The sequence below is a fragment of the Ammodytes marinus genome (assembly GCF_949987685.1).
Source record: "Ammodytes marinus genome assembly, chromosome: 4".
Taxonomy (NCBI): Eukaryota; Metazoa; Chordata; class Actinopteri; order Uranoscopiformes; family Ammodytidae; genus Ammodytes; species Ammodytes marinus.
Window position 1 is genome coordinate 17,853,657 of NC_137233.1, and position 27,510 is coordinate 17,881,166.

Here is a 27,510-nt window from a genome sequence, read left to right on the forward strand (position 1 = left end):
GCTTTTACCATATTCCACATACTAGTAAAAAATAAAGCCATACATTACAACTTATAAACCCCACCATAAAGATATCTTATTGGAAAGTGGTATTAGTACTTTATATCTTATGTGATGCAAGATGTCAACATTTCAATCAAAAAGCTCAGTTTCTGCAGATGGAAGATGAGGATATATTCAAGGTCAGCCTAAAATATGAAATAATTTATTTCTTACAGTTTTTAATAAAACAGCAATAACTATTTTTTTGCAAACTGGATATAAACTCCGATACAATTTGACATGTCAGTTAATTTGACACTGTGGATACTAGCAGTTCTACAATAATGGTTATGAAATAGCATTTATGGACAGAAAAGATTTGGACATGATTGAATTATTAAGGTGAATTTGTCACTGATATCATTGGTGTTTTTTTTCTTAAAACACTTCATTCAAGAAAGACAGAAATGCATCTAAAAGCACTGCTTCAACACCAGAACAGGATGTGAAATAAACCAGGAATGACACTGAGTTGAGATACAACATATCTGCACTGTATTACTGACAACAAAATGGCAGACAGTTATAGAAGATTGATTTTGTAATTAATGAAATGCAAACTCATGCCAGCTAGATGCATCTCTGTGCAAATATGAGGACATGCTTGAGCACAAAACATTCATGGAAAAAAAAACTTTTACTCTCAAATATACTATAGCTTCAACATGAAGGTTACAGTGAACATGATTGGCTTTTTAAAGCCATTATAGGTTGCTCTAGTCTTTGTAATTCATGTATCATAAATTATTAGAAAAAGACGATCCAAAGACTCAGTTTTTGGTGGCAGCAATTCAATCGATGATTAGTCATCAACACCAATAGATTTTGGGCAAGATGAAATGTCTTTTGTTGCTCGGCAAGTAGAGAAATTCTGTCCTTTTTCCCCCGCTGTAAACGCCTCTCAACACTCTCTGTTGGTCTGATCTTGTCCACTCCTTGACTAAAAGTACCATGTTTTGTGCTAAGATGCTCAACCTTCACATTTGAAGGGAGCACGTTCTGAGGCCCCTTACTAATTACCAGTACCTGTGAACCAGATTCTCTCCTCTGGTCCCCCCTTTGGAGTGTCTCCCAGGTAATGGGGCTCAACCTGACAGCAGCCACGGCTCCACATAGTCCCAATGCTTCCACAGGACAAACAGCATGACAGCCAGCATGATGGTGGCGCCCACCCGAGCTCGGGTCTTCATCAGCGGGGTGATGAAGTTGGCCAAGGTGGAGACGAAGACCAGCAGCACGGCCATAAGCCCCAGGATGACGTTGATGAGTTTTCCCAGCAGAGCCCGAGCATTGGCGTTCTCCACTCCCTCCAGCTGGACCACCTGCTGCTGTTGCTGTTGCAGCTCCAGCTTGGTGACGCGGGTCAGGCACGACTCCACTGCTTCCTGTATGCACAAATCCACATAAGACTTTCATTAAAGGCTCTATAAACATATTTTCCAAATCTGCTTTTTACTAAGAGTGGCGGGGTGTCCTACACGATCACACTATTTCTAGGAAAAGTTTAAACAGTTTTGGTTATTTCACAAGAGATCTCTGTGTTTTTATTTTCTATTTTATTCTCCCTGGTTTGAAGTGGGCGGGTCTCAGTTAGATCAGTGTGATGTCATGTAGACCTACAACAGCGGCCCAATCAGGGTCCAATCACCAAGAGTAAGTTGTTTGGTAGTCTGATCTCTGTCAATCCAAGCTGACCCAACCAGTAGCCTCTTTATTAATAACAATTAAAGATGTTTGCCATGACTATTTAATATTATAGAAAAAGACTTGACTTTTACCTGAATGTCTCTTGCACGCTCATAGGACTGGTAGGCGACTTTTTCCTCCATGCTGGCGAGTTCCTGTTTAAGGTTGGTCATTTCATTCTGGTGCAGCTCTGTCAAGTCATTCAGCTGTTCTTCGAGTCGCTCGTACCTGAATATAGAGTACAAAAGCCACACATGATTTCTCAAATTAATGGAATTTCTCAAAGGTAAAGTTGTGTATTTAACAGCTGGATATAGTTTATCTCTCGGGGGCCAAATCAGGGCCGGTTGTAGCCAGTTATATTAGGGTGGGCTAATAGAAACAATAGGTGGGCAGAGATCCCGATGATGCTAGCGCGCAGCGCGTGGGCCAAATTTTTGTTGCCCTTGCAAGATCTCTGTGCCAGCTTTTTGGCACATTTACTGTAATGTAAGGTTAGACACACACATCAATGCTGTATGTTTACCATGATAGCACTTCAACCAGAAGCTTTCCACATCAGTATAACAACCATATGCCACCTTTTGTGAAAAGCTAAATATCTAATTCTTAAATTTTCTTTGAAAATAACAAATAAATAAAATATACAGAATAATTTGCAAAACACCTTCAAAAAGACACCTCAGAACATGATGAAATAACACTGTATCTCTGACTTGAAAACCCACTTCTGCTTTTCCATACAAAATAAGGCTAATAAAATTGCAAAGCAAAAAAAAATCTAATGTGTGTAAAAAGAAAAAAGAAAACCCGTTGAACACATTAATCGACTTTGATTGTTGCTGTGTGGGAGATTTAATTTTTGCATGTTTAGTTTCCAAATGTAATGAATAAAAACGTTTTTTAATATATATATTTTTTAAATCGCACCTTGCATCAACCTGAACACCGATATTTACCCTAGGCAGCCTGAGCCGATTAAATAGAAGGCTTTGGGAGAATGCTTGCTGAGGGGCAGGGCGCGAGGACAGTAACTTTCAGGAGCTCTGTCCCTCCGCTCTGTGGACATAATTGACAAGTGCCCACAGAAAAGTAAGTGATGGGTGAATTTGGAGGCGGGCTGTCACCGTGCCCACCCAATCAGAAGCTAGGAATGGTCCTGGTATATTAAACACATATTGGCTGAAAAAAAGAAAAAAAATCTTCACTTTTGATTGGGTGGGCAGGGCGCACCTTTGGGTGGGAAACGCCCACTCTTGCCCCTGGCTACCGCCGGCCCGGTCCAAATACCTTGATTGTTTTTCCTTAAAATACTAAAAACACATGAGCCCCCCTGTTGCACTGGCTGACATGTTTTCACATTACAATAGACACAGGCTCTGAAGCAAGTACTTGCTAGCTTACCAAGGTGTATTCATCCATGGCTTAAAATAGTCCCTGACAAATTCACAACTGTTTGAGTATCAATTGACAAAGACTACAGTGCCCAGCTTTTTAAAGAATATATATTGTCTTTCTTTAATATGTAAGAATGTCATGTGTTTCAAAAAACGTGCATCTTTAGTGGGAACAAATTATCTAAGGGCTAAAGCCACGAACAGGATTTTGGTCTTTCCATGGGGATTTCCTTGACGAAACAAACGAATGATTGCTCAGCTTGTTCTTCGAGTGAAGTGCATTGTGAATATGGTACTGAGTACACAGTTCATTAGGGCTAATGGTTGTTTGTATTGTCTGTAAGTCTACCTGTATCTCTCTTCTTGCAGGCACTGTGTCATGTACGAGTAGTCACTCTGCAGCTGGCCCTTCATGTCCTCGATTGCGTCTTCCATGTGTGCCTGGCCAGCTTTGATCTCCTGCAGGCCCTCCAGTAGAGTGTCCCAAGAGCTGTGCATGTGATGGTGGTGGTGGTGGTGGCCGTCCAGTCTGGGACTCCCCATGGTTGGCCCTAGCAGTCCCCCCCCTCCCCCTGCCCCACCGGAGTTACTGCCTGCTCCGGAGGCTGACGAGGCGCTGGAGCACTCATCGTCGCTGCCGTACTTTGGGCTGGAGACCAGAGTTGCGCTTCCACTCAGGGCGCGAGGTGTGGGGGCGTGGTCAGAGTGGCCCCCGACTCCGTCCTCTAGGGAGTCCTTGAGGTGAGCAATGTTATCGGCGCTGCCAAACTTGTTCTTGATGAGACTGGCAAACTCTCTGGGCTTGGAGGCAGAGGCTTTGTGAGTGAGTGCATTAACTCCACCTTTGACTCCTTCGACTACCCCACCTCCAAAACCACTTATCCCAGCACGAACATTGGCCCTGACGTCCTTTAATCCCTGCTGCATGTCCCGCAGCACATCCTTGGGCTGCCGGGCCGGTCCATTCTGTACACAGGGAAGAGAAATGAAGAGGCAGATAAAGTGGAAGATCTCAAAAGGTAGAGGAGAGAGATGTGATTTTGGTTCCAGGGAGAGAACTGCAGGAAGATATAGCTGAGGAACAGCCGGTTGTAGAGAATAAGTGTGAGACACAGGGTAATGCATTGGTTTAAATAAGAGTTAGAAGATGAGAATCATCCGTCTATAATTGGACACAAAGATAGTTGAACACTTGCAATGAATTGCACGCACGCACACGCGCACGCACACACACACACACACACACACACACACACACACACACTCACTCACTCACTCACTCACTCACTCACTCACTCACTCACTCACTCACTCACTCACTCACTCACTCACTCACTCACTCACTCACTCACTCACTCACTCACTCAATCCACTCCCTGGCCTACCTGTTCAATCTCCTTTAGCTTCTTGTGATAGTGCTCTAGCTTCTTGTGCAAGTGTGCGATGGTCTGCGCCGACTTCTGGTTCTTCTTCTCGAACACCTGCTTGATCCTGGACGCCTGCTGCTTGTCTGCGTTGTGGGCCAGTTTCAGGTACTCTGCCACGTTGTCGTCGCGCGCCTCCTGCTCCACGCGGATCTGCTCGGTGACCTTCAGGACCTTCTGCTGCAGGTGCTCCAGAGCGACACGCGTCCGCTGAGGCTCGCCCGCCCCAGAACACTCAGCCACGACCCCGGCCGTGACCCCCGCCGACGCCCCTGATGATGATGCTGATGCTGACGCCGATGCTGATGCAGATGCTGATGCTGATGCTGCCACCGCCGCCACCGCTCCATCCACACTGATGTTACTGTCAGAGCCTCCATGGCTGGTGGTGGGGGGTACACCTAGAGTTGCCACCTCGCTCTTGTCCAGCTGAAGGGCATGAGAGGAGACAGGGGGGAAGGTCACCAGAGTGGATCATGATGATGAACAACTAACGGATGATGTAGCCTACTATTAATATGACTTCACTTGATGAGAAGATATCACATGTATTGAAATCTACTCAAGTAAAAGTACAAAGGAAGTTTACATTGTGTAGTCACTCCCCCCCCCCAATAGAAGCTACACTCTATAGCTTTGAATTATCAAGATTAGTTAGCAATATGCACTATTATTAGCGATAGCCTAACACTTTAATTTACACACCTTTAATATGTTAAAAATTCCCTCAAAGCGTCATGGGAATAGCTCTGTAATTTGGAACTAATTGTGAAGAAAATACTGGAGGCAAAGTGTTAATAGAAACACTTCTAATGTGATCTGTGTCAGTGTAACCCTTGGAGTCTTTTACTAAGGCACTGCAGGTTTGGCTTAAAATGCTGACATGCGATATTTGTCTATACATTTTCTAATTAAAAAAAGACCAATGCACATTTGTTTACTTGGTTTTCAATGGGACAGTTTTTTTTTCTTCCTTTCAAGTAAATGCATTTGGAAATCAACAGATATGTTGACAAAACTAAACACTTTTGTCTCTATAATTATAACCAAATTACAGAGTTGTTTTGGGGGGGGGGGAAGCTTCTTTGAATATATAAGGGAATTAAATACTCTTTAAATAAAAGACATAGCCTACCTAATTATCTGCAAATAACGTATTCTAGGCCTACTTTGGCAACTGAGATGACCTGAGGTTAGTTTCCTCCCAACCCTGCTCGCAATGCCCTAATTGATTTGTTGGAGAGGAATCAGGGAGGATACAGAAAGGCCACCATGCATTAATTAGATGATAATTACACTGCTGCTTGCTCTGCTGCTTGATACACTCAATCTTCACTGTAAACTAATTACATATAGGCTAGGTATGTAGGCTATAAGGAATAAGAACTGCGTGGTGCATGTAAGGCCATGTGCAGTGCAAGCTATGATAACGTTGCTGGTGGTTCACGTGTGTTCATTTTGTTGGGCCTATGTGTGTTGTTCTGCATCATTCCACCTCACTGATGCATTACAGGCTTCCCTGGTTGTATCTATAACGCTATTTATATATTATATATATTTAAATATATATTAAGCCTATGTGTAGCTCAGCAGATGGTGGGCTTGTAACCGGCCCCTCTGTGCGACGTCCAAACAGTGTAATCAGACCCCGCTAACACGAGCTCAGGCACAAACACATTAGGCCTACTACACCAAACAGCTCACGCGCTGCTATCGTTTCTCCAGGCGGGACAGTACGAGGATTTATGTGCATTTAAATTTTTGCGTGACTGTGAAATGAGCACAATGGGCTAATATTAATCGGCCAGAGCAAAGCTAAGCAGCTATTTATTTTTGTTTCTTTCTTTTTCTTATCTCCAACAATAAGTTATTTTGTAATGGAGAGTAAAAAACAACAACAGGAGAATGCAGTGCCTGTTTTGTTAATCGTTTCCTAATCTAGCCTGAGAAAAGTGAGATGTGCAGAAAGCTAAGCAATGCATGGTTCATACCAGAAGGCGACACGGTTTCCAGCGGCAAAGGGCAATATAGGAAACACATAAAACAACAGAGGGAGCAGCAACGCTCACATTTAACGGTGCGCATTGCTTTTTTTAAGGAGCTCGTGGAGGTCGGAAGAGAGAGGCAAGGCTGCGATGAGGATGGAGACGACAGATGTCTATGGCATGATACACCCCCCCCCCCCTCTCTCACTCACACACACAAACGCGCGCGCGCACACACACACACACAAAATATAGGAGAACAGGGGTGATGGAGGTGTTAGGTGGTTTATAGGGGGGACGCACTGTGACATGAGCGGCCTGTGGACTTCAACGAGAGCGTTGAGACGGACACACACATACACACGAGGATGAGACACAAGCTGCACAACGAGAAAATTAAATCAGGAAAAACGTTACCATACTGCTTTAATCCAATTTTTGCAGTGCCATCGCAAGTCTGCGTTCGAGGCCCATCCTCCTCCACCACCACCTCCTCCTCCTCCCCCCTGCGCTCACCGAGGAGGAGCCCCGGCCCCCACCTCAAATATCTTAACCCTCAGCCGTTGTATGGCTGACTATCACCCTCACCGGATCCGGATCCTAATGCTCCATTGTTAATGCCATCGATATCTGCAGCCTCCCACTCCCTCTCTCCAACGCTCTGATCCCTCTCTCTCTCTCTCTCTCTCTCTCTCTCTCTCTCTCTCTCTCTCTCTCCTTTGTGTCATATGCTCCCTCCTCCTCCACCCGTTTCTCTCCTAGGCTACCTCTCCCTCTCTTTCTCTCGCTCTCAGTCTAAATGCAAATGCTAGCTATCCTGGCCTATAATGGATGTGGGAGCCGAGGGACAGATGATGGAAGGGGAATGGGTGGGGGCGGGGGGCTGATGGGAAAGTGCTTAGCGCAAGCGTGCAGGTGCCTCTGTGCTCTGCTGCTGCGGCCAGGGGAAAGGGGGGGGGGGGGGAACAGGGCCTGGGTGTGCCCCCCCCCCCCCACACACACACACACACCCATCCACTATACAAACACATACCCCCAGTGTGTGCTGATGTGGTGCCAAAGCACACAGAGTCTGTCTGAACTGTGAGTCTCTTTAGTTTACCTTCCTCACGGTTTGAGCTCCCAGGAGTCCTATTCAGCAAACTTAAAACTCTGCTGCTGGCCTGTTTGTGTCTTTGTGCAGAGATATACCCAACAAAAATTAGTGATCAAACAAGCATCTTCTTTGAGTGTCTAGAAAAAATCATATATATTTTTATTCAGACATTTGACTGAACAGTAGCAAATCAATAGTGTAGAAATACAAGAGAAAATCTGTTTAAAAGTGGCCTTAAAGGTCACATATAACACTCTTTTCAGGTTCAAGATTGTAATTTGGGTTTCTACTTAAAACTGTTTAAAAGGTCTATCATCCAAAACACCCTTTGTATTTCTCACAGTGATATTGCTGAATCTCCTCTTTACAGCCTCTGTCTGAAATGCTCAATTTTAGAGTCTGTCTCTTTAAGCCCCGCCTTCCAAAAAAAACAGTCTGCTCTGATTGGCCCTGGGGTATATGGGTGTGTGCTAAATTAGTTGGTCCTTTGACATCTTAAAGGGAGATACATCTGATTGTGGTTTTGAAACACATGTTTTCATAAGTTTAGGTGGAGAAAAAGAGAGACAAGTGTTTTTTTCCTCATACTTTTGGAGTCTAGTAACTCGGACAACATTTTAATATATACAGTTTATTTCTGTATACTTGTGTATGTATATAATGTTCTTTTAATCCTTTGATATTTTCTGTTGTTCATTGTGAAGCACATTGAGTCTGTCTTGTGAATCAAATGTGCACTACTATACAAATATAAATGTTCCTATGAAATGGCAGACATGAGGACCAGTTGACCCCTGGCAACATCACACACACCTTACAATTAATAAAACATTCATAAGAAAATTGCATTTGAAAATGTTATTGGAATTCTCAATAAGTAAACATAAGTATATTAACATGAGGCATAGTATCTCACAATAAATAAGAATACATATTTTTTCATTTGTAGCTTTTAGCATATAAGACAACATGTAGAACTAGCATCTACAAACAGAAGTGCATTCATGTTGAGGCCAATGCTGTGTTATTAAGGAACATTTTCTAAGTCGTCCGTTTGTAAGGATTAGTACAGGGAACTCGTCTGACACCCATTCAGATAACCTACAGCAGCAAGATCCGCCAATGCAGACATGGAATTAAGTGTAATGAACAAACCTACTGTTTGTCCTGAGGCAGATACTATGTATCTTCTAAACAAATAAAGCCCTTTATACTGTAGCTTAAGCTTAGCAAATATTGCATTTGCTTCTGATTGTCTTTAATGGAGCTTCAAATACTGAAACAATTGCTGCAAAGGCACTTGATACCTGGTCATATCATAATATCTGCAAAAGCATTTTTTTAAAATAATTATGCTTCTTAACAGTGCTGTGTTAAACTCTATAGATACATCTATGATATATACATCTCAATACATCTAAATAATAGTGTTAAAGTGTTTGCTACACACTGACAAGCTACAATACCTGGTGCTGTGCACCTGTTGGAATCTTGGCAGGGCGCTTGTGGGGATCGACTTAAAAAAATTAAATAAAAAGTCCACAAATCGACATACAGCAGATGGAAGAAGGGATGGAAGAGGACATGATGGTACTTCTGTCATTAAAAATCAAAGCAAAGCATCATCATTTTCAGGATATCACAAGTCTTCAAGAATTTTCCAACACGATTGTACATCTGCATATAAAGTATAATACGCTTTGTAAAAAGATAGCTCTCATAATACACATTAACAAGAGAACACTGTAGAAAAACAATAGTGGATTTGAACAAAGGAGCCATTTTCAATCATTTTAACAGCCACTCCTTAAATTACTTATGAGGCAGAGTGATTTAAACCTTCATGGCATCTATTTGAAGAGTTTACAGCAATGAGTATGTACAAAGTTTCTCTATAAAGCTGACAGAGGTTGCTGCCCTGTGGAATGTAGTCGGAAATGTCACTCAACACTTTGGCCTCCCCATGATCCAAATGAGTATAAATCCACTGATTTGAGAGATTACTGTTAATCTTCTCTGCTCAAATGTCCCCAACCCCTTCTTAACCACTAGGGGAAAACACACCAACCCCACCCGCTCAGAGTGAAAAATAGCAACCTAATTAACCGTAAAGTCATCATGTGTAGCCAAGGTCCCTTCTGTTGTCTCAATGATTCATTTGGTACAAGACCTCCCCAGTGATTCAGTGTGCAGAGTCCTTGTAGACCAAAGCATTCCTGAGTGTAGCATTGTTTTTCTGTGAGGCTAATTTGTAATATTGGCACTTTCGCTGTAACCTTCCGCCTGGAAAAGAATCACTCGTCGGATTTGTGCGTCGTCCAAACTGCTCTTCTTTTAATTTGATAGAAATCTGGAGGGGGATAAGGATAAAGAAACCAGAAGTTAAGCATGTGATAAATCCTCATGACATCACAGCTTTATTCATTCACACATTGCTAATATCTACGTCTGTACCTGTAATGTTGGGCCCCGTGCTCTCTCTTCTAGTGGCCGTTTTTTCCAGATTTCCCGTATGGAGGGCTTTGCGTTTCTCTGGCGAACTCCAGATGCTCTCCTTGTCTTTCGAGCCCAACCCACGTCTTCCCTTGGGCTTGACTGCTGCCGCCCTCTGGCCTTCCGGCTGTCCCACACCAAGCGTGCAGGATCTGTAGAGCAGCGGCACCTTGGCGACAGGGATGCCCTCCCACTGGAACCGGCTGCTCTCCACAGGCTTGTCCGACATGAAGTCGAAGCCCCAGCGAGCAGATGCCTCCTCCTGGTCTTGCCTCAGGGCCGCCTGGTACTCCACCTTCAGCTGCTCGTGGTCCACCGGGCCAAACAAGTTTCGCCGAGCGGGGCCCTTCCCCGCCGAGATCAGGATACGCTTGTTAGTAGACATCGCTCCACACTGCAGTAGACAAGAGACAAGAAAACTAGCGGTTATTGAGGAAAAAGCTGCTACTGTGCTGGACATCATCAGTGATCGGCTGAGACAGTCATGGTGACAGCCCTCCTCTCTTAGTTAGAGAGGAGTGCTATCATTCTCAGCTTGGATCTGGAAATATTCAAGATAGATACATTATTAATACTGAATCAATTATCCAAACTGATTAACTGCTGCTCTTGTATGGATAAAAGATCCATTGATATTCGAAAGTGAATAAGAAGGATTAACACCAATTTGATACTATAACATTGGCACAAATTCATTCAAATCCATGCTAAAAACAAAACTAAAAACTAAAAAGAACACATCCCAAGTTCAAAAAGATATAAAAAACAGTTTAAAAGGGCAGAAATCCGGCTTACCATGATTTTAATCTGTTAAATGTTTCCTCAATGAAAGTCCCAGAGCATCTCAGACTACTGATACTGAGGATCTCTTTATAAGAAAGTCAGACCAGCAAGTGACTCACTTGGGCCCTCCTCTGTGAATTACTGGTACATGCCCGGACATAATCTAAATCTGACATGTGAGGGCAAGTCCTCAGCAGAGGCTGCAGACACACCGAGCCACCACTTGGTGGTGTTCTGAGACCGACCTCAATCTTTCAAACCTGAACATGCAAGAATTGGACTACTAGGCCTTATTAAATTAAAAGTTCCATTAATTTGAGATAGGCCTATGGACTTGTTATGTGTTTTCAAAAGATGTAGATGATTTACGCATAATAAATTGCAGATTTTTCGCATGTCACTTTGGGGTTATTGCTTATTACAGGATTTAATGCATTATAAATCCAGTAGTCTAGTAGAAAATGTTCAACACACTTCATACAATCAAAAACAGAATATGCCATGGGGAACTTAATTTGGGGGAATTCTATCATACTGAGTCAAAGGAAATGTAACAAATCCTAATAAATCTTTCAAAAAAATTGTCAGAACTTCTAACAGAGCCCACTAGCCTATGAGCTGATTTTTCCCTCCCCCCGCCCTGTGTGGGCAGGCAGGGCAGGGTTATATTCAAGATTGTGGCGGGAGAGCGAGTCATGGGTAAGCGGCGGAAACACCGGCTCATAGTGGAGGAGAGGAGACGCAACTTATAATCATGGAGGCAACAACAGCTAAGAGCCTGCCAAGTTTACTACAAGGGCAGGCTCCACGTGAGTCTGGAACTCGTGTCAACCAGTCAACATTTCTGGTCTGTCACGTCACCACTCATAGGCTACAATGCTACAATCCCTGCATTCCAAATCACATGGCCTACTTTTTACTGTACATAGGCCTACTTCATTCAGGTTTACATAGGCCTACTGCAAAATGTAATTGGATGTATTATGACATCCTGGTATTTTTTTACACTGCATTTGACATGCATGTATTTGGACCTCCTAAATCTGTTTCTGGCATACTAAATAGCCTATAGCCTATGGAAGTAAGGGTATTGGAACGCAGGGAAAGTAACTCTGTGACAAGAAGCCTGGGTGAGGTTTGGTGATTTTTGGATGCATTAATGAATTAAACTGAAACCTGAAATAGAATGTAGCCTAGGCTATAACATAAACACAGTGGCCCTCATTTATCAATTTTGCGTGGAAACTGGTGCAGATTCCGGCGCAAATACCTCCCTACGCCAGGTATCGCGTGGGATTTATCAAACAGGCGTATCTCGCCAATCGTAGCGTACGCCAGGCCATATATTGATAAATGCGGCGGATGGAAACGAGTGTATCACGCCCCTATATTTTCTCAGTTTAGAGGCCTCGCCCAGAGGTTTTACGACATGGATATGCGCAATACGGCACTTCCCTGAAGTAGAAATTGACAGAATGGTTGCGTTCCGAATCGCATACTTTCTACTATATAGTATGTAGAAAAAAGATTTAGGATGTCCCGATTCTTGTGGCCAGATTTAGGATGGTTAGAATACCCGGATGGTCTACTTCATGCGGCCAAGATTGTTAGTGTTGAAAAGTGCATCCTATTCCTATATGGTCTAGATGCAGCCGCTGCCGCCTACCAGTGCAGCTCGGCCAAACATGCCAAAAACGCCCATATCTGCCAAACACGCCCATATCGGCCAAAAACGCCTACAGCTTGTTGCTATGGTTGCTCTGCACTAAGCTGTGTGACGTTCTTCCTGTTCCGTTCTGTTGGTTAATATCGCGCTAGCCAGCTAGCTGCTCTTGCTGCCGTCGATGTTGAGACCATTTCACCAGCAAAATGTTTAAAACAGGACATTACAGCACAGTTAAAAACAAGAGAATCAGCATCCGCAACATTAAACATGAATACTAAGTGCTCATAGTACAGGAGTTACGTCTCCAGCGAGAGTATGGATTACAACAGTCAGCTGGGACTGAAACAGACACCCCCCTGCTCTTCTATATCAGGTAAGTCAATACAAATGTTTTATTCGCCTACTTCGTTACCTAATGTTATGTTTGTGTTATTCAAAGGATTTTGTTGGTTAGAAAATAGCTTAACGTTACAGACCAAATAGCTTCTTTATAAGTCTTATCTGAATGATAATTAGTATATGATAAAAATGATTAACATGTGTTTGTTTGTATATATTAAATTAGACTGGCATCTGGTCAGCATATGAGGTAACAGGTTAGGTGTTACTGTTAACATTATTTTGGTGGCAATGTATAATTTATTTGACTATGTTAATTAATGACTAACATGATTTTTATGTGATGTGTCTTTTGTGAATAGATTTGCAAGCTACGAACACCTGATGACATTTTGGAGCTTTGCATCAACAAAATGGTCTGGGTCTCCATAGCCAAATCAGCTGCCTAAAGAAATTAAGTTGTCACACCTGCACGTCCTTCAAGTTCAATGGTGCTTTGTTGGTAGTTACATACTTTATAATACATAAACAAGATGTCATTGTATTTGTGTAGACTTAAAGGCTAAACTAGCGACTCAGTCCCCTCAAATACATCAGTGTAATTAAGTGACTGTTTTTCTCTATTTTTAGGTGCACATGAACTTTGTACAACATTTTGTCAAAATCAATGAATATCTCCTCACAATATGCTACCTGTCCGTACTGTCTGAGCGCTGAACAAAAATCTGATGTTGATACACAGCCTACATGCTGTGTTTTCGCACATCATTCTTTTTAGTTTTAGTTTTATGTTTCTGTGTACCTTGTGTTAATGTGTATGCTTTACTGCACTGCTGTGTGTCGGCCATGACCCTCTTGAAAAATACCTTTCAGTCAGAAGAAATGGATTAAGGGCAGTTATATATGTTTGATTGCAATGAGCCTCATGAGAGACTCTGCTTCTGTTCCACATAGCGAGTCTCAGAGCTATACATCTGAACATATTTAGTGGGCTTTTTCAAAAAGCTCCAGCTCTTCCATACGTGCAGTAATCACAATTAAACAGTACTTGCTGGGTTGCCAAGGTGGTTGTCCGCAGGTTTGGGGGCTGCCTTTATTTAATATATTGTGTATTTTCTGATAACGAAGGTTTTTTTTGTCCCAGAGAGCCTGCAATTCATATCAAATCAAAGATGTCACTGACCAATGGGTCTGCCATATTCAGTGTCAAAAACTTCTTGTCTGTTTTTGTTACACTTTGCATTTGATGATTTCCCACAAAGTGCAATGTTTCAACATATTTTTAAAACAAAACTCATTTTCATATCATTGTTGAGAAAATATATTCATAATTGTTTTGTCTGTAAATAAACTATTTGAATATTTTTGTCATTGAAGTCCATCATTTAAGAACCTGGGAAAGTGTCTGACTACACAACAACAAAAGCAGAGCAGTTCATCAAAATAATATTTTTTTTTTAAGATACTTAGACACTTTACAAAAAAAGTGCATTATGCACATACAATCAGTATGGAAAAGCATGTGAGATGTAATATTAATAATACTTATATAAATATATAGCCTATATATAACATTATTATAATTTAATAATACTTCAGTCTCTTATAATATTATTAGCGACTGAAGGCTATTTACTTTTTATACAGTCACATAACTGTTAAATCTAAACTTTCACGAAGCATCTCAGTCCTGGGTAAAGGAAAGCATATATTGGATCACAAATCATTGCATATTCTTTACTGCCCAATGATCTTACCTTATTTAAATTACTGTGTGGAGGTCGGGGGGACCACTTACAAAAGCTCACTGCTGCAACCACTAATCACACTTCAAAAACGAGCCATAAGAATAATCAATAAAGCTGGATATTATGATCACACCAACCTCCTCTTTTTTCCCGCATCATAAAGTTCAAGGACCTGGTTGAATATCAAGTTACACAAATCATGTTCAAAGCTAGAAACAAACTGCTACCAGGTAACATTCAAAAACTTTTTTTTGACAGAGAGGGGGGTTACAATTTGAGGGAACAGTTAAACTTTAAGACACTGGCTGCACGCATGACTTTAAAATGTCATTGCATCTCAATTGGTGGTGTGAAACTGTGGAATGGTATGAGCACGGAGCTAAAGCAATGTCCAAACATGATTCAGTTCAAAAAAAAATTCAAAGCAATGATTTTTAACAGGGATAAGGGAGAGATTTAAGACGGAAAGTATGTATGTGTGGATATGGATATGTGAGTTGTACAAATATGGAGATATGGACGTATGAATTGTGTTGATGCATATGGTGGATGGATGTATTTTTGTATGGATGTATAGTGGATATTTCATTTCATTTTTCGTTTGATTTTTGTTTATCCTCAGGAGACCAATTGAGGGGTGGCCCTCACTTGCAATGGTGTCGAGTATATATGGATATATGGATTGTATAAATATAAAAATAATAATAATAATATAAAAAATTATTATAAAGTTATTGAGCTGTGGAAAAGGGGTTGGATCAAATAAGTTTATACTTCTTCCTACTCCTTTTCAGGCATATCAATTCAATATGTTATTTGTTTATTTTTTGGGTTTTTTTGTTTATTTTTATTTGTGAAATCATTTGAACATATTTTTTATTGTATTTTCATGCTTTTAATTTGTCTTTTTTTGATACGTCTGAAATAAAATTGAATCAAACAATTGCATAGAAAACCGACGTGATAATGTTAAGTCTAGCAGTAATCATACATGCTCACAGTTTCAATAAGCACTACTCATAAAAGAGGGGTACTACAACTAAATGCTAAAGGAACACTAGAGCAGAGAGGTGTGTATCTCCTGCTCTGTCCGCAGCTACGAGGGACTGCTGCGCGAGGACTCTGCCGCCTGTCAGTGCTCTAGGAAGGGGGACAGGCAGGGGAGGCACCCGCTGATCGTTGATTAGAGTAAAGAGCGATACTTGAGCGAAAAAGTCACCAATAACACCAGAAAAAGTAGCTAGATTTGTCTCTGGTCGCTTTTTTGAAGAAAACGTCGCCAGAGGTGTCTGAAAAGTCGGTAAATATAGCGACAACATCGCTAAGTAAGCAACAATGGGACTGAGCTGCGGGCTTGAATTAGTTCTGTAGCGTTACGCATGCGCACGAGCTGTAGGCGTTTTTGGCCGATATGGGCGTTTTTGGCAGATATGGGCGTGTTTGGCATGTTTGGCCGAGCTGCACTGGTAGGCGGAAGCGGCTGATCTAGGCCGTGTCTGAACTGCCATACTAGCGTCCTACATCCTACATACTCATGCATACTCTCTACTCAAAGATCGATTGTGTATGCGAGCTGCGTCTAAAACGTTCTCAGTTGAAGTATACTCAAGCAATGAAGAATTTCTTCTTCTTCTTATAAGATTCAGGCAGTTTAGACACTGTTAAGCTTATAACCGCCCTCTACAGGTTAGATATTGAACTAGATTTTTACAGTCCTGTGTTCATCATCTGTGTTTTAGACCTCTTGTTTTATAATAATGATGTTTTGAGGCGGAGGATCCCTCCGACGCTCTCTGTCCGGCTCATCAGCACTCAGCTGTCTGTGAGTTGAGCTGGACGAGCCGCGGTGTGTGGGACAGCGATCTGTTCTGATCTCTCTCCACTATCAGACTCACAACACTCATTTCACTTAGTGACTCTAATGTTGTTAGGTATTTATCTTCATCTCTTATCTATTGTAAGAGTGTATGAATGACTGCACGTACAGTTGTCAGATCGCGGAACCCCAAACAATGTTGTTGCCTAGCAACTTGCTCGAAAATATTTCATTTTCCTGGGCGGGTAGAATTGACCCAGTGCATTGTGGGGCGGTTGAGTAGGAAAAGTATACGATCGATTCATACCCAAAATCTTCCCGGAAGTTAGTACTCATCCGGGAATTTCTCAGAGACAGTGCATGAAATAGGCCACGCCCATCGTGGGGGAAAACATTGAACAGCGCTCCATCCACTTTGTATTGAAAGAGACCTGTCTTCTGCAAACAAACTTAATTCAAATTTAATCAAACATCCATTTAAGAAAAAAACGTTACTTTCTTGAAAGCCACGACTCTTGTCTGTCTATACGAGCTGTTTTTGTGAAAAATAATTGAGTAGTTTTCAATATTGAGGTGTTTTTGTCCGGTCTGACCGGGTCGGACCCATCGTGGGGGAAACCGTTGAAAACCGTTCCATTCACTTTGTATTGAAGGAGACCTGTCTTCTGCAAACAAACTTAATTAAAACGTAATCGAACATCCATTTAACAAAAAAACGTTACTTTCTTTAAAGCCACGACTCTTGTCTGTCCATACGAGCTGTTTTTGTGAAAAATTATTGAGTAATTTTCAATATTGAGGTGTTTTTTCCCGTCCGTGAGGGTTAGCCTATGGTTAGCCTACAGCAGAAGGCTAACATTAGCCTAGCATTCAGCATACATTAGTTAAGAGTTTTGTCTCGATATTGAAAATTACTCAATACTTTTTCACCAAAACAGCTCGTATAGACAGACAAGAGTCGTGGCTTTAAAGAAAGTAACGTGTATTTGTGAAAGGCATGTCGTATTACGTTATTTTTCAGTTTGTTTGCCGAATACGGGTGTCATTCAATATAAAGTGAATGGAGCGCTGTGTATTGTTTTCCCCCACGATGGGCGTGGCCTCCGATTATGACGCGTTCCGCACTGTCTCTATACCAAACTCGCATACCCAACCGTCACATACTCAAATTGAAGTCAAAATGAGTATGAGTAGGACGTTAGTATGGCAGTTCAGACACGGCCCTAGACCCTTCTCTCCTATTTGGGCGATTCTGACCCACAATCCAGTGCGCACGTGAAGTGACGTAACATCGACGAAGCCTATAGGTCCATGTTATGAAAACAAACGGGGATGCGACGGATATAAAAGCAAGAGGCAAGATCAAGGCGCAATGTTATGATGAAATAAGAGAGAAAAGTATGTCCCAATAGTATGTCTACTGCATCCTAACTAGATTCTTTTTATCGTCGGATGTAGTATGTAGAATAGAAAAAAGAAAGAGTATGCGATTCGGAACGCAACCAATAACAGCGAAAGTAGAAAAAAAAGAGTTTCATTTCGGAGCATTAGCCTACAAGCAGCATCAAAGAACGACAGAAGGCAGCAGTTAGGAAGGAAATAACTGCTGCGGTCAACAGCGTTGGTGTTGACTCAAAATCGCCACTAAAAAAAGCGTGTTGCTGTTCTGAAATGCAACCAACTGGGGGTGCGGGGCTGCGGGCATAATATAAGTGGTGGAGGAGAAAAAGACGCACCAACTGTCCGATAATGGTCCCCATAAAATAAATACACGTCTGCAGAGATTTGAATGATTAGAATGTATTGGCCCTTTTAGATAGCACTATTCAAAAGGGTTTTAAAAACTAAAAATAACACATTTTGCGTTTGTATGACAGCATGCGCTTGGCACGAGTGGTCAGCCCGGCCGTCAGCTGCACAAGGTCGACCCAGCAGCGATCAGCTGTGAGAGCGCCCACCGTCCTGCTCCACCAGCAGATAGGAACAACGTGCCGGTTAACGGTGGAAATTAATCGCTCGCTTTAGCATCAATGACACATTAAAAGAGGAACTAACATCTACAAAGTGCGTCAAATAAATAAAATGTTAAGCTGAATGTTGTGCCGTGTATTTTTTTGTATCATAAAGAGCAGTGTAGGCCTACTACATATTTAATACTTAGGCTAACATTTTGAATGAATGCAGCCCCCGTGCCTCAGTGTCCCCCCAGCTGCTCCAGACGGAGATAACTGCCGCAGTCCCATGCAGCGCTCCTAAGTGGCCTGTGTGTGCACTATTGAATCAGTGCTCCTACTCAGTTGCGCACCATAAGCTGCACAATTTTAAGTGATTAATATCTTTATTTCGGTCTGAGCAAACACTGCATTTGTATTATCTTCTTATAATTGTCCAACAAAGTCATCGGCTACCCGGCACAGCCTGCACTGCGAGTCCATGCTGTTTACAAAATTGCGTACACGAGCTGAGAGCTGGCGTGGGATTTGAGCGTATCCTACGCTCACGTCCATATCGATAAATGCCGAGATTTGCGTGGAAATGTACGTACACCCATTTTTCTGGTCTACGCAAAATTGATAAATGAGGGCCAGTAAGTCTAAAAGAGTAATTCAATTAAATTAAAAGTAAAAATGTAGGCCTACACTATAAAATGATTTGATAAAAAAAAAACATTATAAGACCCGAATCAGAGTCATTTCACTTACATTATCAGTCGACTTCAGTCCTGTTCAGTTGAAACACTTCTTCTTTCAAACCTGTAGAATGAAGCTGCTGCTTATCTGCCTTATTGATGACGCTCTGAACAAAACCCCCGAGGCTGATGTTCATGTAGGTTAATTTAACATAGCCCCTCAAAAAGAAGGAAAAATAGCCAAGACTAGTCAACACCTTAAGCTGCAAATATCACCTCTTGACAGTTACTCCAAAAATTCTCACATGGGCTTTTATTAACTACTATGGCGAGCTGGGGCCTGTCCAGTCACACACGTGAGAGCCCGTAAACACATGATCACACGTGAAGAGTAGAGTTGTATAGTTGCCAGGATACTCTTGTCTATCTCCTCCCCAGGTCCCAGATTCAAGTTTCCATAATAGCCACACACTAGGACAATTATTCCTCAAAACTGCAACTGTACAGGCATGGCATCTAAAACAAACCAAATCAAATGTTAAGAACTTTAAGATAATAATGTCAGATTTGGGCCTTTTGATTAAAACATTTAGCAATTCAGACAAACAGTTTTCTTCCACTGTGACCATTTTAACCCAACCATCTGGGATTGTAATTCTGTCTCCTAACATGCAAGTTACAATTTTTTTTACGACTGTTACAATCATGGTTACAATCAGTCTACTTGTTGAAGCCAGGTTTGTTCAGTACCAAGGCTACCTATTATACTATCTATGGTGCCTACGAGCTGATCCCCCCTCCCCGCGTGGGCGGGACAGGGTTGATTCAAGGTTGTGGCGGGAAAGCGAGTCATGTGTAAGGGAGACACCGGAGAGCCAACAGCACAACATCTCAGAAAAACAATTAGGTATATGAAAATGTTGATCAAAATACCTAAAATATTTCCATTTAATTAAGAATTAAAACAGAATGATATCCATCACAGTTAAGATTAAGAAGGCTATTGCCTAATTAAAATCTGACATTGCCTCATTGCTCATATAGGCCTATGCTGTGTTTCCTGGGCGGCAACCCTAATCTGTCACATAACAGTGGGTAGAAATACTTCAGTTTTCTGAGTGGATGTTTACACCAGTGGATAACATCAGTCATAGCAGAAAAGCGCACGCAGATTTGAGAAACTTGTCTCCTTGATGCCGTTTCACGTGGACTGTGTGCATGAACTGGGAACCGTGGGCTTGTAAGGGGGTGTGACCAGAAATACACAATTGGACAGTGGGAGAGCAGTGGGTGTGTAAACTAGTCTGTGGGAACCAGAAAATGTACACTTTATATTTAGAAATAGCCTAGGGCTAGCTTTTCTGATCATATTACAATCAAACTACAATAAATACAAACTTTTAATAAGTCTCACCTCACCCGACGAACTAAATTACTTATTATGAATGAACGCATCACCCATACTTTTCCATATAGTTCAGAATTTAACTGCAGTTCCTGGTAATCTTATTAATAGGCTAATCACTTCCTACTTATGGGTGCTGGTTAAAATAGGTAACCGAGTAACCGAAATAAACAGATTAGCTTTGGTTACCTAACAACTCTATCCCGGACAGCACGTAAAACAGAAAATGAGGGAATGTATGGGGACACAGACGTACAAAGACATGAACTTGCCATGTTATCTTTGCCTTTTACTACACATGGTGCAATTTACTATCATTAATCCACCGGTTTGCAACCGTCTTAATTTATTCACAACCCTTCAAAAGGGTTTTTTAAAGCCGGAGAGCCCTTATTTGGGAAATAAACACCATGAGGATTAAACACTGTACTGTCATTTCTCAGGAAATGCAATAGAAATAAATACATTAACCTTTTCTTTATTCAACTGGTATTTTAATTGAGACAATTTCACATAGTATCAAATAAAATACAAATAATGGAAAACTTCATAGACAAATTATACTTGTATTCATCACACCTTTAAATCAATGCCAAAGCTTTGCATCTTGAATGGGGGGGATTGTTTATTACCAACCAATAACAGATGAAAACCTTCAGTATGAAGTAAGAAAGTAGCATGTTGAAAAAAAGGTTGGCCTTACTGACAATCAATAGAAATTACTTTCTTACATACCATCCCAACCCTGCCTTTAAAAAAAAAGAAGAAAAATGCTGGCATTTTCACAAACAAACCGAGGATCTACTCACTATGTCAAGCTACACAGTACATTCATTGACAAAAAAGTTTCTAGGAGATTAACTGGTGAACTGGAATGCTGGGTGGCAACTCTGAACTAACAAGATGGATGTTACTTCCCACCTGTACACACCCACATAATGTATTTGACATTTACCATAACAAGAATAGGGGAGGGACACTAAAATGCATGATTGTTTTAAAAGAAAACTCAACACAAAAATGACCACGGGGCCATGTTGAAGTCCAACATATGAAACGACAAAGCCTGTACAACTGTTCAACTTCAGATCCCTTTAGACCTGACAGAAGCTCCCTCTACTTCCTGTCAGCGGACCTGGAGCGGCTGTGGGGAAGGAAAAACACAAACGTTAAAGCCAGCATGAATTACTGACCAAGCTACCACAGCAACACTACCAAACAAACAAGACACAGCCAAATGACGACTGGGCTCATCTGCATAGCCATGGTTGATTTTTATTCTCAGTGGTGCCGTTTCCTCTATGGAAAACTTAAGGGAGATGAACAGCAGAACCAATAGATGACTAATATGTTTATCTTATATTACAATGTCAAATTATCTCTTGACTTAAGATGTCAGTACCTTCTTGATCGTGAGAAGGACCTCGAAGGTTTGTGGTTCCTTTCCCGGGATGGGGACCTCTCCCCCCTCCTTCTGTCTCTGGAGAAAGACCTGCAAAAGTCATATCATCTCATTCAATTAACATTGCTAAAAAATGTATACATGCTGATCACGTTTGCCTCTTGTGTTAAATGCGTGACTACTAGGGTTGGGTCTCAAGAGTGCGTTTCAATTCGGATCCGGTTCCTGATTCTCAAAATATGTGCATTTCTTGAGCTGTGACTTTCTATTAAACCCATTCTCTCTGCACATTATTATTCAATTTAAATCACATGTAGGGTTGCAAAATTGCAGGAATTTTAAAGTTGGAAACTTTCCATGGGAATAAACAGGAATTTATGGGGATTAATGGTAATTTCGGGAATAAACGGGAATTTACTCAATTTAAAGCAACACTTAATCCTTCTATGTTATGTCAGTCCTGGCAAACTTTCTAAACAGTAAAAAGCAGTTCTCAACTAAGTTTTATAATATTTATGAACATTTAATTTCAAATCAGATTTTTTTTTAAAAAAGCTTATTGATTTGACTTAACATTCATCTTTTTGTTGTCCAGGGAAATTGATTGTTCATAAAATAATCAAAACTTGATAAAGGTCTTCCTTACACATACATCTGTTCAAATGTAATGTTTTTAAATTGTATTATTTTGCATGGATGGCGGTCTATGACAAAACATAATGTTAATATGTTTAGATTCATGTTTGGATATGAATCATTTAAATTACTGCCATTTAGTTAATTCCTATAATTCCCAATTTTGACTATTCCCAAAATTCCTGAGCGAAAGTTCCCGGAAATTTACCAGAGACTTCCCACCCCTTTGCAACCCTAATCACAAGCAATAGTATTTGGATCAAGCAGTAAAAACAAAGTACATTCATACAAGATGATCTTGAAAGCTGACATACCTGCTTCGGCTGTGGCTGAAGCTCCTCCTGCGTGGGGATCTGCACAGGGAAAATACAAAAGGGTTAAAAATAAACACTGACGCAGAGATCCCCGAAGAGTTCCACATTTATCATTCCTTACATGGGCCTCGTTCAATACAGCCCTCTGTCTAGAGATCAATGTCTCTTTGGGTGTCTTTCAGGGACACAATTATCTCAATCAGAATGTATTACTTTGTTACAGTGGACCTAGTGCATAAAGATGGCAGGTAGTTAGGAATTCGCTTACCTATCCCAGTGTCATGTGCATCTTGAAGTCACCAGTGTGACCAATACCCACATTTGTTAAGTAGAAAATAGAGTATGTGTCCTACAATTAATATTTTGTCTGAACCTTAAAGCATAATGCAAATAATACAATTATTTATAGGCGCACTTTGATGCACCCAAGGTCCCTGTACAAGGCCTATTAGATCGAACTAGCAACATTTGCCTCGATCAGACAATTTAATGCTGGATTGTGCACTGGCCATTGCCTGGGAATAAAAAGGCACACAGGCCACCATCTGTATGAACTGGTCCACTGCACTTAAAAGGAAGAACATAAGGAATTGGAAGCTAGTAACAAAAACAATACACTGGTCACTTGAAATAAGTCTTGACAAGAAACCAGGCTAAGATCTGCTAAAACCAACCATACAGCAGAAATTCATATGGGGGTTGAGGAGAGTTTGGTTTGTGTGACCTCATAATTCTGCTCAGAGCCCCAAGACAAACCAGATGACTGTCTATATTTAAAATGTCTGGATATGTGAAGTGCCAAACTTATGGTTCAAATATTCTTTTTTTTAAATAGAACAACCTTTTAAAGCCAGCTGTCTCTTCACTTTCAAAACTGTAATCAGCAGTGTACTGAATGAAGCAGGAAAACTTACTAGTATTTTTGGTTTTCAACAAGCTAGATATGACGAAAGGGAGGCAGACTGTCGGCTGGGTAGGTAGAATTGGCTGAATAGGACTGGCCAGATGCTGCAAGGTGATTAGCTGGCAGGCAGATGGGGGCTGGCTGTGGCTTTTTTCCTGCTTTAATTGGTTAGCCGAAGGCTGCTGCTGGTAGGTTGTAGACATTTGGGAACGTAATACGCTGATTGGTCGGGAATGTGAGGTGGGCCGCTGCCGTTTGGATTAAGGTTGGAGGAGGAGGAGGTAGAAAACGGCATGCTGAGGAACCAATGGGTTGGTGCAACCTGACGACTGGCCGTGCCTGGGTCATGTGAATGCACCAGCCAAGCTGATTGGGGCACGATGGTCAGCAGTCACATGATGCTGAAAGAGGACTAGTTGATTGAGGATGGTGAGAAGAGGCATGGTGGTGGCTCTGCAACGGGTTTCATTCTTATTAATATAGATGAAAAATAAAAGGCATCCTCAAACAAAAAGAAAAAAATGCATCACATTTGGCATTTTCATCACCCCAAAATCTTAAACAGATAATTTTTCCAACATAGGAAATCCTATCCTATTTCACATGCCTGTTTTGCCATTTTTAAACATTTTAAATTTAGAAACTTTTTGGAGAGTACCTAAAAAAGTACACTTCAAAAGAAGGATGAGCGCCAAAAGCAGACGTCCTGTTTAAAAAGGTAAGATTTGAACAATGATTTTGCTAAAGAAAGACTTTACTGCACCCTCACTTATCCTGGAAGGATGTCCTATACTATTCTCGCGTCATATTTCAGTTTCTTTCTCAGTTAAGCCCCCTACTTTAATAACCAATACCAATGAAAATGAAACTGCATGCCTTACACATTGCAACATCACAAATGTAAAAATCAGCAGAAAGATGTCAAACCCTAGAAATGCCTCAACTGTAAAAGACATAAGCAATTACTAGGAAATATACTGTGGGTTAGATTGGAATCAGTAAGTCACAGCAGGAGTAAAGCCCTTGAACGATCGTATGTTCTCTCTGCTGATCACAGTCAAACAACAACATGTGGGTCACCTTCGCCTGGCCGGTGGGCTGCTACGACGCCCTCGGTAGTCGTCTCGTTCCCCTCGAGGACGCCTGCTCCATGAAGGGGGAGCGCCACGTGTGCGACTGCGTTTCTCACCATTGGACAGCTCTACTCTCACCCGGCAACCGCACAATGTCCTAAAAAAAACAACCATACATTATCAATCATTGTAACCGTAGCAAAAACAAATGTTGTTACTCTTATTTGAAAGTCAAAATAATGTTTGGATTGCAGTTTACCTTCCATCAAGCTCACGCACTGCATCAGTCGCATCTCTGCCATCTTCAAATTCTACAAAGGCAAAACCTGGAGGGTTCCTGGCCACCCAAACACTGCGGAGGGGACCATAGTAGCCGAATGATCTCTCCAGCTCGGTCTTGTTTCCATTATTGCCCAAATTCCCAACATAGACCTTGCAGTCAAGGGGGCAGTCACGATTCATGCCTGGATCCGCAATCTGAAAATGATAAAAAAGTATGATTAATAATAATGAATCAGACAGTTTGTAAATCAGATAGTGGATCCTTAAATGAACATATCCAAGTTTAAAGTACTGCTCCTTTCCACCTTAATATAACACCAGCTTTCTAATGTACAAACCTGCCAGACAAAGACTGAATAACGTCCAACAAAATGTGCAGTGAAATTAGTGTTATATTTTCTTGTAATGTTTACAATACTGAATTAACTTTACATGAAACATTTACTGTAGTTATCCGAGAATAATTATTACCTAGAGTAAGAGAAAGATGCTCGGCCTACTTTTGGGTTGCACCCTGATTCAACATCATGCTAACTGTAGCTTAACAAAAAATTGTGTTTATAGCTGACGTTAAAATGTTGCTGGCCCATGGATAAGTTTCAGATACTTTTAATAGACTAAATAACTATAGCATGTATCCCATATCTGGAAAAACCTTTTTATCATCTAATATTTCATTGTGTTGCGACACATTGAAGCTAACGGCTACTTAACGCTAAAATGGCTGTCGCCTTTCAGAGGCCTTGGGTTGAGGAGCAGCACTCGGCTAACAGCCAGAGAAACCAAACAACAAAGTTAAATGAAGCGGCGATACGGTTATTCGACCGAAAATTGCTTTATTTAATATGTTATGTACGACACACAATATAGACTTTCGTTTACACTTTACCTTGATAGTTTAAATGTACAGCTTTCACTGTCCTCTCGCGGTGAGCTTGTTCGTTCCTCTCGGTCGACGAAGGAAAATGGCGTGACGGGAAGTACATTCGTCAGTAGAGCAACCATGGACCTATAAAGAAATGGACAGCGGACTGAAAACCGTTGGAACGTTGAAGCCATTCATTCCTCTGAAAGCTGCTCATTGGCGCAGGGCAACCATACAGGAAGTATTCCTTCCGCGGTACACGGTGCCAACACGCCCCTAAAGCGTGACGCGCAGTGCACGTTTCACTGACGTTCTTGGATGAAGAAAGCAGTGTAACAGTCTAATATGTCCATGCCGTAAACTAAGCTGAAGCTAAGCGGAGACGAGCACAGTTGTATTGTTTATCTACCATGGAAGTATACATTACATATCCCCGATGATTCTCTGTATGTAATCTTAAAATAACATCCCGTTGTTGTTAAGTAATATAGTGATTCACAAGTTCTAAACGAAGACTCCTCCTGCCATCAGGGCAGCACTATTAGCTAATGTAAGCTAAACCAGCTAGTGGGTTAGCGCTGTTTTCGTAGCGTGTGCTGTTAGGTAGTGAGCAAAGTTCTTAGTGCTCTATTGAAATAAAGCAAACAAATGTTCAAATGCCAAAGTGAGCTTTTTAAAGTTTAATTATAAGACCGAATGTGTGGTTGTCAAAGCAATTGCCTAATCAGAATGGGAACAGCAACGAAGTTGGAGTAGCCTATACCAACATAATTAATTACAATACACAACATTGTTAACTGTCATACGTAACAAGCAACTGCAAATTAAAAACCAACGTAACTGAAATGGTTATATTACACTAACAATGTTATAAAAATTACGTAGGACTCCCATAATCATTCAATTAATCAATACATCCGTGCCTGTTACAGGCATTTGATGTGTTTTGGTGTTTTCCACACCATGGGTAGCGCAAATGGCATAGTACCCTTAGAGATTATTAGAGCTCATCAGCACAGCTGGAGGTGATAGTGAGGCTGCCGCTGGATGAGCAACTAGTTTTTGTACATGATCCCGTAATGCACCCATCCTTTGCCTATGGATCTTTTGAATAAATGGATCAATATATGGTGAATCGCAATGATCGCAAGCAGAGGAACGTGAGAGTTGAGCTCACGCGACTAACAGCTGAACCAGTCTACAAATCCCTCGGCGAGTAATGTTAAAAAGTCACATGCCTAAAATCATCAACGTCCTTCATGTTAAGTAAAAGGAAAAACCTCAGACACGAGAAGTTAATGGAGCCTCGCACTGAAAGAGTCATGGACCTATAAAGAAACACTGAGCCCTCTCGGAGGCCGGAGCAGAAAACCGAAACATTTGTTTCACTACGACTCTATTCAGCTGGCCACGGCTGCCCACCCCTCCTCCTCCCGCGAAAACAAACTGAAAGACGTTGAAAGCCGTTGGGCTAATAAAACGCTTGAGGTGGCGTTTTTAGATGAGAAAACTTCAGTTTTATTAG

General features: G+C 41.4%; 3 protein-coding genes across 4 annotated transcripts; all 3 read right to left on the reverse strand.

Annotated features, from left to right (window-relative positions):
• Positions 1-1,127: 1,127 nt before the first annotated feature.
• On the reverse strand, positions 1,128-8,762 carry tmcc2 (transmembrane and coiled-coil domain family 2; the record flags this gene model as incomplete). The annotated part of the gene is made up of 5 exons (XM_080026565.1): positions 1,128-1,427; positions 1,821-1,956; positions 3,475-4,091; positions 4,511-4,978; positions 8,736-8,762. 5 exons carry the CDS (start codon positions 8,760-8,762, stop codon positions 1,128-1,130), a joined length of 1,548 nt encoding a protein of 515 aa, XP_079882691.1.
• Positions 8,327-10,959, reverse strand: cdkn1a (cyclin dependent kinase inhibitor 1A). Its single transcript, XM_080026756.1, has 3 exons — positions 10,919-10,959; positions 10,085-10,517; positions 8,327-9,980 (listed from the first exon to the last, which is right to left on the reverse strand). The coding sequence occupies exons 1-3, from the start codon at positions 10,919-10,921 to the stop codon at positions 9,925-9,927; spliced, it is 492 nt and encodes a 163-aa protein (XP_079882882.1). The 5' UTR covers positions 10,922-10,959; the 3' UTR covers positions 8,327-9,924.
• Positions 10,960-20,991: 10,032 nt separating this feature from the next.
• srsf3b (serine and arginine rich splicing factor 3b) lies at positions 20,992-26,415 on the reverse strand. 2 transcript variants are annotated; one of them, XR_013844849.1, is made up of 7 exons: positions 26,010-26,415; positions 25,098-25,315; positions 24,846-24,995; positions 23,776-24,218; positions 22,862-22,900; positions 21,912-22,001; positions 21,642-21,653 (listed from the first exon to the last, which is right to left on the reverse strand). XR_013844849.1 is itself a non-coding variant. In XM_080026712.1 (6 exons), the coding sequence occupies exons 2-6, from the start codon at positions 25,298-25,300 to the stop codon at positions 21,626-21,628; spliced, it is 510 nt and encodes a 169-aa protein (XP_079882838.1). In that variant the 5' UTR covers positions 25,301-25,315; positions 26,010-26,171; the 3' UTR covers positions 20,992-21,625. The 2 variants fall into 2 exon arrangements, 1 of the variants encoding a protein (XP_079882838.1); XM_080026712.1 differs by lacking the exon at positions 23,776-24,218 and having other exon boundaries at positions 20,992-21,653; positions 26,010-26,171.
• Positions 26,416-27,510: the final 1,095 nt, after the last annotated feature.